The 18475-nt window shown below is 41.1% G+C and overlaps 1 protein-coding gene across 1 annotated transcript in view; it reads right to left on the reverse strand.

Moving 5' to 3' along the window:
* Nucleotides 1-343: 343 nt before the first annotated feature.
* The window catches only part of LOC116696413 (sodium/potassium/calcium exchanger 3), an 82170-nt gene continuing 64038 nt past the window's right edge, over nucleotides 344-18475 (reverse strand). The window contains exons 9-17 of the mRNA XM_032527409.1: nucleotides 18116-18169; nucleotides 17901-18034; nucleotides 11892-12052; nucleotides 9037-9307; nucleotides 8158-8324; nucleotides 7621-7735; nucleotides 6551-6663; nucleotides 5482-5547; nucleotides 344-3848 (exon numbers count right to left, since the gene is read on the reverse strand). Of these exons, the coding sequence (XP_032383300.1) occupies nucleotides 3696-3848; nucleotides 5482-5547; nucleotides 6551-6663; nucleotides 7621-7735; nucleotides 8158-8324; nucleotides 9037-9307; nucleotides 11892-12052; nucleotides 17901-18034; nucleotides 18116-18169 (1234 nt within the window). The 3' untranslated portion in view covers nucleotides 344-3695. The remainder of the gene's footprint in view (nucleotides 3849-5481; nucleotides 5548-6550; nucleotides 6664-7620; nucleotides 7736-8157; nucleotides 8325-9036; nucleotides 9308-11891; nucleotides 12053-17900; nucleotides 18035-18115; nucleotides 18170-18475) is intronic.

The following is an 18475-nucleotide window of genomic DNA, read 5'->3' on the forward strand; positions in this document are numbered from 1 at the left end:
TTCTGTTGCGCGACTAAAACTACTTTTCAACGCACACGTTCCACCAAAACAAGTTCCTTCCCGAGGCGATTTTACAGAGGCGCCGGTGCTCCGTGCAGTATTTTGCGCCGGTCATGACCATTTTGATTGGTTTAAAATATACTGAACTAGCGCACATTTCTCCTATCCCAGAAATGCTGTGTGCACTAGCCCGTCCTCCGCAGCGCTGTGCAGGAAGGTCTGGCAAAGCAAGACTAATAATCGATGAATCAGTTTGAGGCATTTTCTGTCAAAATAAGGAAGTGAATGATGAAGTGGTCAGTCCAGCGAAAAGCTCATAAAGACGTGGTTGAGGGATTTGTGTATGTAAATCAGTTTATTGCAGGAAGACCACTGGGAACAAGGCCAACATCTTAATCTCTCTATGTCTCGGAGCTCTGCCCAGAGGTCATCATCAACAAAAATGAGGATTTACAAACAATTCCAAAGACATGAGCATAAAACAATGTTAATTAGCTGAAAACTAAATGTTGTAGGCTTACATTCTAAACACAGTATATATCTTCAAATATAACTGTTCATCAGAAGTCATTCCAACATCTGTGTTTCTAATAGCATATCCATCTGATATGAACAGCATAATCAAGACAGTGCCTTTTGGAAAATGCATATAAATTACACACAAAATAATCGGAATTATGAAAGAGGCATGCAAACCGACCAGTATTTAATATCTCTAGGTAGCCTACCTGAAAAAATACCCAAACCACTTTCTACTGAGTGTGTAAAATAACAGCCATCTCTGAAGACGTCACACAGCTCTACATCGCTCTCTTGTGGCCGCTGGAGGAGCATCAACACCTACCTATTAACATGAGAATTCTCAAAATAATTAAGTAAAATAATAGTTTCTTCCACATTTTGTTTGAACACATGCTGAAACAGAGTGGCAATACTGTTGACAAGCAGGAGAATGGCCTCAAGCATTGGTTTTGAAGCCTTAAATACAAGGGTTGGCACGAGAGTTAAAGCACTGTGATTTAAGAAACAACTTTTTGTGAAAGTTCAAAGGATGTCAGGATGCACTTTTTTATCCAAAAGGGAATCTTCACATCCATGATTCACCATTAATTCAACACACAAGGGGTAGGGCTGGGTACCGAATTTAAAAACATTTTAGGCACCGGCCAAAATTAACTCCTAGGTATGGAAAAATGCCTTGTCACTTAATACCAAATTCAAATACCTAAGGCGTAAATCTCATCAGCGTCAATGAGCCAGTAAGCATACAGCATGCTTTTACCCATGATCTGATAGTGATTGGGATTGTCTGTTTAACTTTACAGGTTGTAGAGACACGCAGGAAGAACTGTGCGTTACACAGTAGGGGTCGACCGATATGGATGTTTTAGTGCCGATGCCGATTCTTTTTTTCATCAGCCTTAGACAATGTCCAATAGGGGCTGCCGATTCTTTTGAGCCAACATTTGGAGCCGATACTGCTTTGGCTTCCTCAATTTACATCATAAAAATGTAAAGCCTGCCACACTGGATTTGTTTTTGGAATCTGCTCTGGCATTTCTTTAAAAATGATAAACAAAAACACAGATCAGTGTCACTTCTGGAGCCATCTTACATTCATATCACCCAAATTATGTGTGCAATGTGCATCATATTGATGGGTGCACTGCATATGGTTAACTGTGCAAGGACATATTAGAAGACAGATATAATCAGGTCATCATTAAATGTCCTTTGTCGATACATTTAAATAATTTAAGAAAACAATAAACCTGAAAAGTAGCCATTAAAATAAAGTGCTTGAGGGGCAGTGCATGGAAAAAACTATCGGCGAACGCAGCAGCCGCATATCGGCCGATGCCGATACACGGAACAACGCACATATCAGCCCGATATATCAGCCGGCCAATTAAATCGGTTTATCACTATTACACAGAGACGGGGCTCACGTGGTAGGATCAATAAATACATTTGTAATTAGTAAATAGATTTGTGCCATATTGTGTAATTTCTTTTTCTTGTTAAAATGGGTTTTATAAAATTTGAATCGAAAAAATATCGTTCAGGAACCAATACCAGAGGCACAGTATTAGTATGGAACATTTTTTAACAATACCCAGCCCCAGCGAGGGGAGGGGCAACATCTTCCACCTATATTAGGACCTGGGATAAACATTGCAATTTTTTTCTTTTTAGGCCATCTCACCAAAATCCTCAAACATTTCCATGGCAACTTGACTCGGCCGTGCATTGTCAAAAAAAACACTGTGTTATAGAAATCTTGCGATATCTTTTCAAACTATACAAAACTTATACATTATAAAGTTCTATTCTTAAATATAAACAACATCAAGTCAGTTTCCAGTACTTAGATTATATATTAGGTACAGTACATTGTACAGCTCCGTGGTCATAGAGCGGAGAACGTCCCGTTTAAATACACTGTACACGATCCAAAGGGCTGAAACTGGTGCTCAGACATGATCTTTGAATAAATTAATTCATAAATAAATCATGATTATGTCTTCCCAGTAACAGTGATGTCCTTGGTTCCCCTCAAGACTGTGACACACACACACACACACACACACACACACACACACACACACACACACACACACACACAGTGTACTCGAGCTAATGCTCAAAAGTCCACATCTAAGACTCTTACTCCTATTCTAATAATACTTTTGGCTTTAAGAAGTAATAATGTTTTACTCAACTCCGAGACTAAAAACTAATTCTTCAATATGTACAAGAGGTCTACCGTCTAGAGGGAACTTTAAATTCAGTAGTTAAATGTTTCGAGTACCTGTAGACGCTTTGCAATAATAGAAAAAGATCTCTAATCAATAAAGTGACAGTGCTAGATGTCAGCTCCAGGCACATCCTGTTCATATGTGGGTTTTATTACAGAGAAATAAATAAAGCCCACATGATCTTGGATTTGTCTGTAGAGAGACAAACAAGAATGAAGTCTGTGAATAGTGTTAACAATCTAGATTCTGCCTGTCAAAGTGCAAAGCTCGAGTTGACTTGTGGCTTGTACAGCATGCTGTGTCGGCTGCTACCACGCATGTGAGACATCTTGAAGCATTTTGACTGAATAACTGGCAGACCAAATTACTAAAGTAAAACATATAATATTGTCACTGTCATCGCATCATTCAGCTCGGCAACACGGATCCAGTTGTGCATAAGAGAATCCCACATATCAGCTAATATAAGTACTTATATAATCTTCAAATATATACACAGAAAGACAGTTTTTTTTTTTTTTACCTAAAAGTACCTTAATGGTGTGCTTATATCCAAACTTGTACAAAGAGTAACAAACATTCCAGCTAAAAATCTCTGTTGGCGCAGGACTTCTCTCAGTCAGTTACAGTAGCAGCTTCTTCACCAACAGTAGCCTAACTGTGTAAATACAGTTAAGTTCCCTCTAGCCAACCTTGTGGTTCATTAGACGATTAGCAGCCATCTCTGCTGTTGGTATTTCTCACGCCTGCTGTCCGCCCTCCCCAAAAAAAGAAAAAAACATCCGGTGTCTTCTTTCTTGTGTGTATTGCACCAAAGATAACTCATATAGTACTCTATATTCTATTTGAAAAAATAAAAAACATAGGACTTGGAAGCCGGGAGAGGGTTTTCTTCCTTCAACCAGAGGAAGACGGAGAAGAAGAGGAGAGGGGAGGTCAGTGGATGTCTCGGCACATAGGGAGGTTGACGAAGATGAAGACGTTGAACTCGATGAGGATGGAGAAGCATAGAAAGATGGTGTACAGGATGAGGCAGGCCAAGCCCAGTCGCCAATCCAGAGTCCAATTGTTCAAATGGACACCGAGAACCTGCACACAGGAGAGGAGGAACTAGTTTAAAGTGCATATTATATTATGCTCATTTTCAGGTTCATAATGGAATTTAGAACTTGTATAGGTTTACGTGGTTTAATTTTCAAAAAACACCATATTTTTGTTGTACTGCACATTGCTGCAGCTCCTCTTTTCACCCTGTGTGTGAATCTCTCCGTTTTAGCGGGAGGGCGTGCCACGCTCGCAGCAGGGCGAGCATTATGACGTGTTACAAAGTGATGCAGGTTTGTCTCTGAAGTAAAGGCTGGACTACAGTAGAGCTGTTTGGAGCAGTTGGTGAACCGTGTTTTCTGTTGGAGATGGTACGTCCCTTTGGAGGGCACTTTGGGCTTTTTTACTTTGTTAACCTATAACGTGCACAAAAAAGATATATAACACAATAAAGGAAAAAGACAAAAAGCATAATATGAGCACTTTAAGGCACTTGTCAAACTCAAGCCCCAAAGCCAAAATCCAGCCGTTCACAACTTTTGATCCCGCCCGTAAATCAATTGACGTTCATAATGAATTTAAGTCCGCCTAGTTGTGTGCCAAACCAAAAAGACGGAAAACTGTAAATTAAACTGTAATTACACAACACTCTAAGCCCCCTTTGAGACTCAGAAATCTGCCCAGAAGCAGAGAGCTTGGACCAGTGGATCCCATTCTCTGACATGTCTCCTTCAGCCATCTCGCTCCTACCTTTGCATTAACAACAACCTGTAGCCTTAGGGTTTTATAAATGATAACAGAAAATGATGGTCATCATCATATGATAAAAGTATGCTATAGTTGGATTGAAACAACAAAGATATTATACATTGCGTGGATGTTACGCCTGCTCTCAAAAGTAAGATGGACCCTAACGTGTCTCTGCTCTGCTGTAAATGTTACTGAGATTGGCAGTTTCATCTATTGTTCCTGGTCATGTGTGAAGCTACAAAGCTCCTGGTCTAGCATTGTGGATGAATAAAGCTGATTCTGATTTATGTGTTATATTTGGTGTTCCAATAGTGTTAGATCTACGTGCCTCCTACTTGGCTTTCAAGATCTACTCATCATCAATGTCAACAAAAAAAGGCTATTCAGTCTATTGACTTTTGCCGCTAGGATTTGTTTTGGGCTTTTTGGATCAAGGACATCACTCCAACAAAAAAGTCATGGCCCAATCTTGTAATGGAGTGCATTCCCAATGAAAACATTCCACTGTATAAAGTCTGGGATCCTTACCTTATTGGGCCCACTCTGCCATCTTACATATTACAAGGGTTTCCTAATCCAGTCTAGCCTATCACTGTACCCTCTTGGTAAAAAAACAAACAAAACAGAGATCTTGTAACCTTTTTCATTTGTCTACATTATTGTCCTGGATGTCATTTGATGTATTTTGTCCGGTAGGTTGGAAGGGCTGGAGATGGATGTCCTCTTCATTTTCTACTTTTACCCTCTCATTTGGTCATGTCTTGTCTAAGCTGTTGTTTGTTAGTTTTTTTTGTTGTATTTTAAAATTCCCATATATATATATATATTTAGAAAAAAAAAACTACAAAGATATTGGATGAATGGGCTTAAGCCCCCCAGGACTGCCAGGACAGCCCAGTTCAGTGAATTGTACAAATCTGGTACTCACTGTGACGAAAACTGAGGCTAGCAGGAGTCCAACAGAGAATATCAGTCCTCTGCTGTTAAGATAGATCTGAGGAGACAAACACAGAGATTACACTATTTGGTCACAGAAGATATAGTGTCAGCGCTTCTTATACAAAGGTCAGGTCCAAACAAACTAAGACAGAGACTCTTGCTCTATCCTGACATGCACAGAATCACATCCTGTATTAGGACTTGTATTACACCTATTCCAAATAACTTATTCCTGTGTGAAACGTAATCAGCTGTGGATGCATTTGTGCACCGCTCCCTTACTGCACTGATCTGCACTGAATAATACATTATTATTACTATTGTTCACGTCCTTTAACCCTTGTGTTGTCCTCCTTTTTTTGACATTTGACACATTATTTATTTTTGGGATTTCACTAACACCCCCTTACTAGTTTTACAGTACTTTTTGGAATCCATAGTCAATAACCCTCATTTGTATAGAATTATACCTAGTATTGAGTTAATAAAGCATAAATTATGAATTATTTTGACTAATAGTCAAGATCAGTGGAACGTATGTTGAGTGGATGAGTTTTTTCAAGATACTGATTTGAAACTATTTCAATTTTCTCCCGAAATTCAATGAAAGTGATCAATTATATTTGCAAAGAGCATTGCATAGAATCCATCCTTTTTTGTGGTCATTTGGTTAAAAAGAAACCCATATTTCAGATGTAGACATTTAAAAAAGGTAAAATTTGACTTGAGGACAACAGGAGGGTTAAGAACACAGCTCTGTTCTCTTCTGGTTTCAGTCCCAGTATGTTTTAGAATAGATTGTAAGATATTATTGATCAATTTTAGGGTCCTCCAAGGGCTCACACCCATGCTCTCTGACCTCCTAGTACCGTACACACGGCAAGGCACGCAGGTTGTGATTTGTGAAAAAATACTGTATGTTTTTATGACCGGTCTGTTTGATTGTTTTGTGAATCACTTCATAACATGGATTTTGAAAAGTGCTCTATAAACAAAGATTATCATTAAAGAGTATAAGTCCAGCAGAATGTCCTGAGGTGGAGCTGAAAGGCACTCACGTTGGAGCCGTAGTCGATGCAGAGTGTCTGCAGGGTCCAGGGCAGGCCCAGGCCCACCAGGATGTCAAACACATTACTGCCTATGGAGTTAGAGATGGCCATGTCTCCCAGACCTGATGCAGGGAGAGAAACACTGTCAAGGTCTGGATACAGACAGGGGACAAGTCAATTATGACAAGCAATATTGTGCTGAGTCACGCCATTCCTCTTAACAGCATTCCAGCTTTGTTTCATCCAACACAAATAGTGATTTCAAACTCCTGCACGTGTGTGTGTGTGCGTGTGTGTGTCAACGGTGGAATGTAACTGCGTACATTTACTCAAGTACTGTACTTAATTACAAATGTTGAGGCACTTGTACTTTACTTGAGTCTTTTTCTTTTCATGCCACTTTCTACTTCTACTCCGCTCCATTTCAGAGAGAAATATTGTACTTCTTACTCCACTACATTCATCTGACAGCTTTAGTTACTTTATCTTTATCTTACATTAAGATATTTGCACACAAACCACATGTAGTTTATAATATACATGTTTAATTATAAACTAAACTACCCAACAATATAACGGCCTGCAAGTCCAACTCACATTATTAGACCAGTAAACACACAATTGTTTTTTACAGTGTTGTATTAAAACGTTTACTAAAAGTTTTCATATTATGCTAATTTTCCGGTTCATAATTGTATTTAGAGATTATTTTAGAATGGGTTTACATAGTTTAATTTTCAAAAAAACACCATATTTTTGCTGCACATTGTTGCTCCTCTTTTCACCCTGTGTGTTGATCTCTCCGTTTTAGCTACAGAGTGAGGCATCTCACTTCTGGTCCGTCTTTGTTGGAAGTCACACATGCGCAATATTATAACGTGTGTTACAACGTGACACACGTTTGTCTCTGAAGTAAAGGCTGGACTACAGTAGAGCTGTTTGGAGCAGTTGGTGAACAGTGTTTTCTGTTGGCAATGGTAAGTCCCTTTGGGGAAGACTTTGGGCTTTTTCACCTGTGTGTGTGTGTGTGTGTGTGTGTGTGTGTGTGTGCGTGCGTGCATGCGTGCGTGTGTGTGTACCTTGCCGTGCGACTATAACACTAGCCATGCAGTCCGGGACGCTGGTGCCTGCTGCTAGGAAGGTGATGCCCATGATAACGTCTGGAATGCCCAGAGTGAAGCCGATCACAGTTACCTGAAAGCAAACATATACTACTTTTTTATATATATATTTATATATATATATATATATATATATATATATATATATATATATATTTCAGACAGTTAATCAAATAAAGACTACAACTGTCGGCGCGTCCACATAATACAAGCCTTCCATGACCGCGCACGCCCCCCACCCCTCCTCCATACAGTTGCTCGTAGCCAAGGAGAAAACGGAGGATTCAAATAACATGATGGACTCTTCACTCAAGTTTTTGCGCAGAAAGACTTCTGAAGCTTTGTAGCAACTCAAACGGCTTAAATGAAACGGATGCTCAATAATATCAAAAAGTTACGCACTAAAGCTTTAAACTAAACTACAAAGACCCACATGCAACTGTGACATGTAAGTGCAATTTGCTAGTGTTTGTGAGTGAGAGCGACTGGACTGACCATCCAGACCATGATGTAGGAGAGGCCGGCGATCCACATGGTGGCGGTGAAGAAGGAGACCATGAACCACCTCTCCCAGCGCCGCTTGGCACAGTTGGGCACGGTGAGGAACAGAAGCAGGGACAGTGGCCACATTACTAGCCACTTCAGCTTGTTACATGCTCCGGCTGGAGGGACAAAGATAGCAGATAGCATGACGGCCTCAGTGATACACAGCACCAACAACAAACTTTGGACACGCCCTAATTTCTACTCATACTGGTCTTCTGTATCTGATTACTTCTTGAAAACCACTAACAAGCAATGGGAGCCCCACACCCTTGTGGCCATTATGGGGTCTACAAATGGCACAGCTTTGAACTCGGACAGGGACAAATGTCCAGTGTATCTTGGTACTGTACTGGCTAAAATAATGTATATAACCTTCCGACGCTCTGCCTTCATTTGAGATGTAGCTGAGAGAACTGGGTGAGGTCCTCCATCCTGGAGAGGCTTTAGATCGACAAATGCAGGGAGGAGGATAGGGCATGGGGACCAGTTTTGAAACATTAAAGGGGGCAGAGGGAAGAAAGTGTGGGATGAGGGGGGTCACATACTGTATGTTAATACTGTAATAGTGGTAGTAGTTGCAAAGGAAGTTTTTCTTTCCTGTTTTGACTTTGGATTTGCTCTTTAGTCTCTTAACATAAGTCTTGCTATTTGCTACTGTGCCTCCCCATTGATGTATTTAGAATCCGCCAAATAATTACAATCATACATGTTCTTGGTTGCTGCTGTAGTGTTGCAACTGTATGAATACCCAATGTTGATCTGCAACAAAAAAAAGACAATATTTATTGCCAGGGATCATCTGATTTCAACATGTCAGCTGTGCTGTACCTGGCACTTTAAAAGGCAGCAGGGGGCCATTGCTGTCGTCTTCTCCCTCTCCTTCTTCGTCGTTCTCATTGTTTTCATTGTCCTCGTTTTCGTTTTCCGTCTCGTTCCCAGACTCCAGCAGCTGAAGTCGACACCTCCCGTTCAGACCCTGCTCAGCTCCGCCCATCCCATTCTCTAAGCCCCGCCTCCCCTGAGCCCTGGCCGCCGAGTCAGAGTCGCCGTTGGTGATGCGGTTGACTCGGGTCTCAGTGGTGTTGATCAGTCTCTGTCTCTGGAAGGGATTATGGAACATTATTACACACAACATTAAGCTTTGATTTAAATACTTCCATTAACATATTTGGAAATTTTGTATGGCTGTTGCGTAACATGAATGGTAGTGTGTCAGATCCATTTTGAGTCCTAGTTAACTATTTAAGTTTTGATTTTATATTATAGAAATTAGAAAAAAACTTATTTCTCTGAAACAAAAGTTAAAGGGTAATTTTGGGGTTTTTCAACCTGGACCTTATTATCTTATGTTTTTGTGTGTACAGTGACTGATAGAACAACAATCCTTTTCATTGCTCCAGTACTGAGTGAGAACCCTGTAACCGACAGCCACAGACCGGGCTGCAATGTAACCCTATGGGGCAAATGTGCATTTTTGCTTACGTTTTTGTCCCTTATTTCATCACTTTTGATGCTTTTGTTTGATGTTTGTCACACTTCAGTTTAACAGTTATTTTTGGAATTTATGGTCAATAAACCTCATTTATAGGAAATTATAATTGTATCTAATGTTTGAGTTAGAAACGCAGAAATTAGGAATTATTTAGACTAAAATTAAAGGAATGGAGTTGATGGATAATCACAGACTGGAATATGTCAACTTTTCCTCAATACTATTTCCAAACCACTTAAATTTTTTTTTTCAGAATTGAATAAGACGCCCCAAAATGAATGAAAGTAGAGATTTGTACTTGCCAAAGAGCATTGTGTGGAATCAATCATGTTATTTTGGGGAATTAAAAAGAACATTTATATAGGAAAACGGGTCAATTTGACCCAAGGACAACATGAGGGTTATAAAAAAAAGGATCTTACTCCCCAACAGAAAGGTCCACCTCCTTAAAAATCCTTTCCATAATGTTGTCAGAAATATATATTATATTATTCCCGTATATATTACTTATATTAATATTCCTGTGACCGGGTTAACTCAGTAGGTAGCGCAGGCGCACATATAGAAAGGTTTACTCCTCGATACAGCAGCCGCGGGTTCGACTCTGACTTGCGTCCCTTTGCTGGATGTCATTCCCCCTCGGTCCCCTTTCATGTCTTTCGTATGGAAAATAAAGGCCTAAAATGCGTGAAAACAATCATCTTAAAAAAAAACGGAAGTTACCCTTTAATGTTCTTTTCTCTTCTTTCAGTCCAAATGTGGTTGTTTGGTTTGGATTTACATCCAGACTGTAGTCTGCAGCAGACAGGTGCTTGAGAGAAAATGTTGGCTATAATATCCGAAAGAAAATTAACATTCATTCCACTCCCTCTTCTGTGGAACCCAGACAGGGTTATTTAGTTTGCATTCATGCTAAGACTCTGCGTTGGCAGGGATTTTTTCAAAGTAACTTGAGGGTAGCTTTGCTGCTTTTCAACTTTTCCCAATTTGAATTAGCTTGTAGCATGTAAAACCACATAACTCAACACAGAGTCAAACGCAGTGTTCACACATATTTATCAGATTTAGTGGCCAAAGAAGTGTAAACACATCCAGGGAACTTGACTCTGGCTTTTTGATAATCTCTAAAGAACAGAGAAATGGACATATGGCTAAAAACCAGGGCTATAAATGAATCGACCAAATATTTTCTCAATTAAGTGTTTGGTCAACAAAAATGTCAGTAAATAGTGAAGAATGACCATCCCAGTTTCTCAAAATCCAAGTTAATGTCTTTAAATGTCTATTATCCAAAACCCAAAGATGTTCAGTTTAATATGACATAATATTTAAACAGAAAAGAGCAGGAAATATCCATATTTGAGAGAGTAAAAACAGCATTATACATAAGTGCGTATATAAAAAAAGTGAATATACTGTATACACATACATATGCATACACATACAGATGAAAAGAAACAGCTCTATGAGGAGTAGGGCTTCACGATAGGAGGAAAATATGCAATGTGCAATAACGTTGAATATTGCAATGACGATGTCAAGTGCGATGGATAAACAAATATTAAAGTGTACCCAGTTCTGCATTTTTTGCTGCTTTCAGTATTTTGCTAAAATACAACAAATTATTTGTTGAACTTAATTAAATGAAAGGGAATCATTTCTTTTATTGAACAAACTGAAAAGTGATTTGAACATAAAAGGCACCACTAGAAAAAGAATGACATGTGAATGTGCATCTACCAGTTTTGTGAAGGCATTAATAGAGCTGCAAAAATGAATTTATTAATTGACTATTAAATCATTCGCCAAAAAAAATTTGATAATCAATCGGTTTGAAAAATTCTCTGATTCTAGCTCCTTAAACATTGATATTTTCATGTTAATTTACTTTTTTCTGTCTTTCGCATTATGTCGCAGCCTTTAGTGATGTGTTTATTGCGCCAGTTGATATTGCGGTGACAATAAAAAATGATAAATGGGGCGCCTGGGTAGCTCACCTGTTAGACCATATACCCCATATACTGAGACTCAGTCCTCACTGCAGCAGCTGTGGGTTCACTCACAACCTGGGGCCCATTGCTGCCTGTCATTCCCCCTATCTCTCCCTTTTCATGCCTTAAACTGTCCTGCCAAATAAAGGCCTTAAAATATATTAATATGTGAGTGTATGTAGAGTTGAGTGTGTATTTACCTCATTGATAAGCATGCGGGAGGCCATGGTGAGGCGGGTTCTGGGGGAGAAGTGGCTGGTGATCATGATCCTCATGCCGGCCTCGGAGAAAGACAGCTGGTGGGGGTACGCAGACAGCAGCTCGTCCACCATCAGCACCGACGGCTTACAGTGGAAGTTAGCTACAGAAAGTAATTATACACACACACACACACACACACACAGACAGACAGACACACACAGACACACACACACGTTCATCTAACTGCAGTGCCTATTAATCAGTCATCAGTCAAAAATCACGGGTAAAGTGATTTTGAAATTTATTTCTACAGCTATAATGTGTAGTTTCTGCCTCCCCCATGAGGAATTCTAAGTAATGACAACAAAACTCATTGCGCATGAGCCAGGTCATGACAGTGTATATTCCTGATATAGATATGAAATTGTTGTATGTGGTATTGCAATTGAATTAAGATACTGAATGCCTGTATGAAAGTGAAATGTTGTGTTGACATGTGACACGTGTGTTGACTGAGAGATACTGCCATTGAAAAGATATTGTCTATTGTCCCACAAATGGGGTCACAGAATGGGAGGGGCAACATGTATTTAAGCCCGGTTGATGACATGCAGGAACAGGTCGGATTCCAACATGGGACCCCTGCGTCAAGAAATAACATCTGAGTACATGTGCACCTGCTCTACCCACTGAACCAACCCAGCCACAGAGTGGGACATTTTTTCCTTTGATGATATTTTCCAATGCACCTGCACAGAAGAATTTCTGGATGTGCGATTTGATTCTTTAATTTAAGTCAATATTTTATTTGTGAAAGAAAAAGGTGTTTTTGCAGCTTTACTCTGCGAGCCTCCGATTGCGTATGCGTTTGATTGACAGCCAAGTCTGCTTGCACTGCTGACCCTAGCTTATGAGGCAATTAGCATTTAAACTGACTCATCTTGAAGGTACGTTTTCAAGCTGTTCAGTGGCCTACAGCTGATTACGGTTAATTAGCTATCTAACCTGAAGAAGATTTGCAATGGAAATGGAAATGCATGTGGTAGATTTCCACTGCGTTGCAAGAGAATGTGCCTGCAATGTTGTCTGCTAAGACCCTCGAGCAAAGGCCACCCGTAGCATGGGATAGTCTTGTGTTGGCAATTGTGTCGTGTTTTCACCTTCTCAAACAGGCTTGCGGTGGCAGTAAACAATTTCAATTTATCCACAGGGTTCCACATTTGGATGTGATGGCAGCATTTTCTTCCAGGCCTGAAATGTAAAAGATCTTGTGCCTGAAGGCTCGCAGCAATGTGCAAACGGTGTGAATTCCACCCTGTCTGTTCAACAGGCAGCTCCCCTTTGTTACAACACCTTTTTACTGTTTATTAATTGCCTGAACTGTTGCAACACTAACATTATCAATGTCAGCCATGGTAGGTTCATATGAACAATTCCCAGAGATGGGGATTCAAGTTTGAGACTCGGACTCAAGTCGCACTAAAGTCGCATAGACAGTGACTTCATACTTGACTCGAGACTCGTCCTCAAAAGACGTGTTAATTATTAATCTTGGGTGCAAACCAGTTACGGCTTTATTGTTGATCACATAATGTTACAGTTTTATATGGTTAATGTTACACTGAGTTTGAGAGTCTGGGGGTTGTTGACAGTAGTTAATAGGCTGTCATTAGGTGTAGATGCAGTGCACATAACATGGTTGTGCTTGGTAAGAGAAAAATAGGTTACGTTCATTTATCCTGAGTAAAGCATTTTTTTGTCATCTTGCAATTATATATTATATACCAAACAACTAATTAAAGCTGCTACTGTATGATACTAGATACATGAGTCAGAATAACATATTACATGCTTTTAATTCCTTATATATAGCTATGCAGTGTTCCGAGCAGCCTGGATGGAACGCAGCTGGTGATACAAAACTCTTTATAATCACGAGTGACTTGAGACTTAACCTGGACTCGAGCTCAAAGACTTGTGAGCCTCTCTGTCATTTCCCTTTAAGGCTATAGACCCCATCACAATGTTTGTTTACTATAACCTCTAGGTACAAATCTCCTGCATCACGTACATACAATTTAACGGCGTTGAGCAAATATGAAACACATGTTTGATGCTTTCATATGTCAACACTTTCACTAACATTAGGGTGGAGATATCATTTATTTGTTGGGCCACGGTCTAAAGAAAATGACACCACCCAAACTAGCAGTCAGTCTGACCGGCGGGGAGATGTCGCTGTTACTAATGTTTGATTTGGATTATCAAAGATTCTAGCAAAGCAACACAGGACACAAAATAAGCACAGCAGAAATGTCAGATAGGTCGGGCCTCGATGTTTAACTAAATATCTTTAAATGTGACAGTTACGGCTCAAAATGGAAACCGAAAGAGACAAGATGCAGATTTCACAAACATCTTCAATTGAAGTCATCTGCAACTTTTTCCATTAGAGTGACGCCACGGTGATACCGTCTACCAAGAATTTCTAAAGAATATTTGTATATGACGCAAACCCACAAGGCTGTTCTCACAGCTATGACCTACCAATGGTGGACATGTTTATGATACTAGACTGCCATAGGTTACGCCTTTACCCTGCCAATCCCCAGAGACAATACTCTTAAAAAAATGGTAATGTTTAGAGCTGTAACCAAATGGAACAGCCTCCCCCCACATTTTTTCCTAATGGGAATTATTTCAAGCTTCAAAAATAACCTAAGAGAAGCTGTAATCTGTAATGAGATAAGGTTAACCCGTTTGATTCAGTTATTCCTTTCTGTTGTCTTCTTTCTTTTTTTACTATATATTTGATTACACTTTATGTTTTTATAACATGAAAAGCATGCTTCTGTGCCTTTTGTTTTATAAAATCCAGGATGGTTTCATTGTGTTTTGACATAGCAGTATGTCTTTTGCTTTATAATATTTGTTTATGTTTGTATTGTATTGGACCCTGGGAAGAACAGTCTTCACTACGGTGATGACTTATGGGGCTCCTCAATAAACAATAAAATAATAAACCAACCTTAATCATACCCAATCTGGTAGTATATGATCAAAAGAGAGGCATCAATAAACATAGCAATTTAAGAGTTTACCCCCGACCCCCCAAAAAATCTGATGGTACAATAGTCCAGGTCCATGCTGGCTTCTGTGAGGACCATTTCAACGCATCCAGCCACTGCCACCTGCCACCCTGATTCTCTTCATCGCCTCCTCAGCACACCCCAAGGACCGAGTTAGCAGGGTGACTGCTTCTCTCTGGGGTAGCGCTCAGAGAACCAGAGGCACAACCAGCTGACAGAGCAGGCTGTGCTGTGCTGAAGCCGGTTGGAGGCTGCAAGGACGTGTGCGGGCCTTAGCCAGCATCTTGTGCTGTTCTCTTCTGTTATTGTGTCCCATACTAAACCTTATGTTTAAGGACAGAGAGAGGCAAAAAAAATGCAAACACTAGAGTAATCAGTGGAAGTGCTGGGTGGCAAAAACAGTCCGTCCTTTGACAGTGGAGGACCCAGGAAATTTTAGTTTTCTTTCTGAACTGAACCGACTCTAAAGCTTATTATAAATAAAACCATGGCATAGCCAAAGGCACTGGCAACATTGCAGGTATGCAGTGGTGGAATGTAACTAAGTACGTCTACTCTATTTCAGTACAAATGTTGAGGTATTTGTACTTTTAGTCTTTTCTTTTCATGCCACTTTCTACTTCTACTCTGCTACATTTCAGAGTGAAATATTGTACCCTTTACCCCACTACACTAGTTACTTTACAAATTAAGATTTCCACACAAAACACATGTAAAAAAAAATGTGATGTTTTATCATGAATTAAACTGCTATTAAACATATAACGGCCTACAAGTCCAGCTGACATGATTAGGCGATTAAACCCTTTGGATCGTATTGGACTGGATTGTTTGCAGTTTCTAACGTGAGGATTATTCTGCATGAAGTACTTTTATTTTTAATACTTAAGTACATTTTCCTGATGATACTTACATACATTCACTTAAGTAACATTTTTAATGCATGTGGAATTAGTACTTTACTTAAGTAAAGGATCTGAATGCATCTCCCACCACTTCTGGTAGGGTATGGCAGATTCATCTGCACCAGTTGCATCCTGCTACCATCAACTGGGCCAGCAGGGAGATTACTGTGAGGCTGTGCAGAGTCTCCTTGTCCTTGCTTCAGTTATCCGAACCAGATGCAAGGCGGGCTGCCACCACGCTAATAAGCAGGAGAATGCTCTGGTGTTGCTGATGGGCAGGCGTTCATTTCACTCAAGTGAATTCTGTCTCATCTACACACTCCCAGAGATTGTTCAGTTTAGGAGTGACACTGGCTTGGTCTGCAGCTGGTTTGTGGTTTTCCTCTATCCCTTTTTTCCACTGCCAGGTCTATTTTCACGCAAGCTGCGGGGCGTTCATACAGCCGGGCAGGAAGTGGAACAGCGAGAGCATCCAATCAGTTCACCAAATGACAATTTCCCGGAATAAAACCACGGTGCAGCCAGCACGCAGCGTAGACACGCCTGGTGGAAAATAGAGTTTCTGTATGCGGGGCAGGGAGATGGAAGCTCAGCAGCGAGCTTCATTAAGTAGGAGAAGTTCTTCTTCACATGCAAGGAGTATAAATAGAGGGACTTTAATTTCATCTATCTTTAATTTAGATGAAAATAGGGCTGTGGGACCATTGGGCTGTGGGACCATAGGGCTGTGGTACCACTGGGCTGTGGGACCATAGGGCTGTGGGACCATTGGGCTGTGGGACCATTGGGCTGTGGGACCACTGGGCTGTGGGACCATAGGGCTGTGGGACCACTGGGCTGTGGGACCATTGGGCTGTGGGACCATAGGGCTGTAGGACCACTGGGCTGTGGGACCACTGGGCTGTGGGACCACTGGGGTGTGGGAAGATAGGGCTGTGGGAAGATAGGGCTGTGGGACCACTGGGGTGTGGGAACATAGGGCTGTGGGAACATATGGCTGTGAGACCATTGGGCTGTGGGACCACTGGGCTGTGGGAACATACGGCTGTGGGACCACTGGGGTGTGGGAACATAGGGCTATGGGAACATATGGCTGTGGGAACATATGGCTGTGAGACCATTGGGATGTGGGACCATTGGGCTGTGGGAGCATAGTGCTGTGGGAAGATAGTGCTGTGAGACCATTGGCCTGTGGGACCATTGGGCTGTGGGACCATAGTACTGTGGGACCATAAGGCCGTCAGACCATAGGGCTGTGGGAACATAGGGGTGTGGGAACATAGGGCTGTGAGACCATAGGGCTGTGGGAACATAGGGCTGTGGGAACATAGAGCTGTGAGACCATAGGGCTGTGGGAACATAGGGCTGTGGGAACATAGAGCTGTGAGACCATAGGGCTGTGGGAACATAGGGCTGTGAGACCATAGGGCTGTGGGACCATGGGGCTGTGGGAACATAGGGCTGTGGGAACATAGAGCTGTGAGACCATAGGGCTGTGGGAACATAGGGCTGTGAGACCATAGGGCTGTGGGACCATGGGGCTGTGGGACCATGGGGCTGTGGGACCATGGGGCTGTGGGACCATGGGGCTGTGGGACCATGGGGCTGTGAGACCATGGGGCTGTGGGACCATAGGGCTGACCCCCTGACAAGGAGCTCAAGGATCACGCATCAGCCATCGTCTCACCAAGCACACAGCAATTATAATAGTTTTGAATTTTCATTTAGCTAGTTAATTACCCTGGTACGCAGCCCAAAAAAACAGACAGCATGGTGCATTTAGCATTTAGCACTGAGGATCTATGCTGGCAACCATCCCAGGACAAAATAGACAGAACTTTGTCTGAAAAGTCATCCTTGACTGTCTTGTCCTGGAGCTGAACCAAAATAGATGAGGAGTGATGCCCCAGCTGCCTTCATATCTATGTAAATGTTCGCATGGAAATGAGCAGATAAACCCTACGGAGTCTTCGTAGAGGACAAGGCCTGTGTGAAATAGAGCGGGTACTGTTACCTTTCTTGAGCAGGACTGCAGTAGCATCACATGTGATATTATCCTCCAGATCAGTGCTTCCTGTTAGCCCATTGGACAGATTCACAGAGCTCTTCTTTCGACGGTCAAAGTAGCGATGTGCCCTGCCGTTAAACCTGCCAATGACAGAGGAATAAGACTAAATACAGCTAATCAGGTAACTCTGGACATTTGCTGTTTTAGATGATAATACTCACTTCATGATGAGGATGTAGAGCGCATACATGAGAATCAGGATAAGAGACTCCCACCTGCACACAAACACAATGGCAGTCACATTTATACAGGCATTCAGTATTATTAGGGCTGTCCTCGACTATAGAAATTTGACTAAAAACTCATATCAATCTTTCAACTAATCAATTATTGATTTTATCAGCAGTTCTGTGCGTTTTGAGGGACCATTAAGTCTAGAAAAGCTTGTTTAAGTTTCTTGGAAATAAATTATTTGGCATGAGAAAACATTTGTCAAATAAGACCAAAATGACAGATTATTTGACTAATCAACTAAGAGGGGACAAGGATACAATATATATATATATATATATATATATATA

The sequence above is a fragment of the Etheostoma spectabile genome, chromosome 2, assembly GCF_008692095.1.
Source record: "Etheostoma spectabile isolate EspeVRDwgs_2016 chromosome 2, UIUC_Espe_1.0, whole genome shotgun sequence".
Lineage (NCBI taxonomy): Eukaryota > Metazoa > Chordata > Actinopteri > Perciformes > Percidae > Etheostoma > Etheostoma spectabile.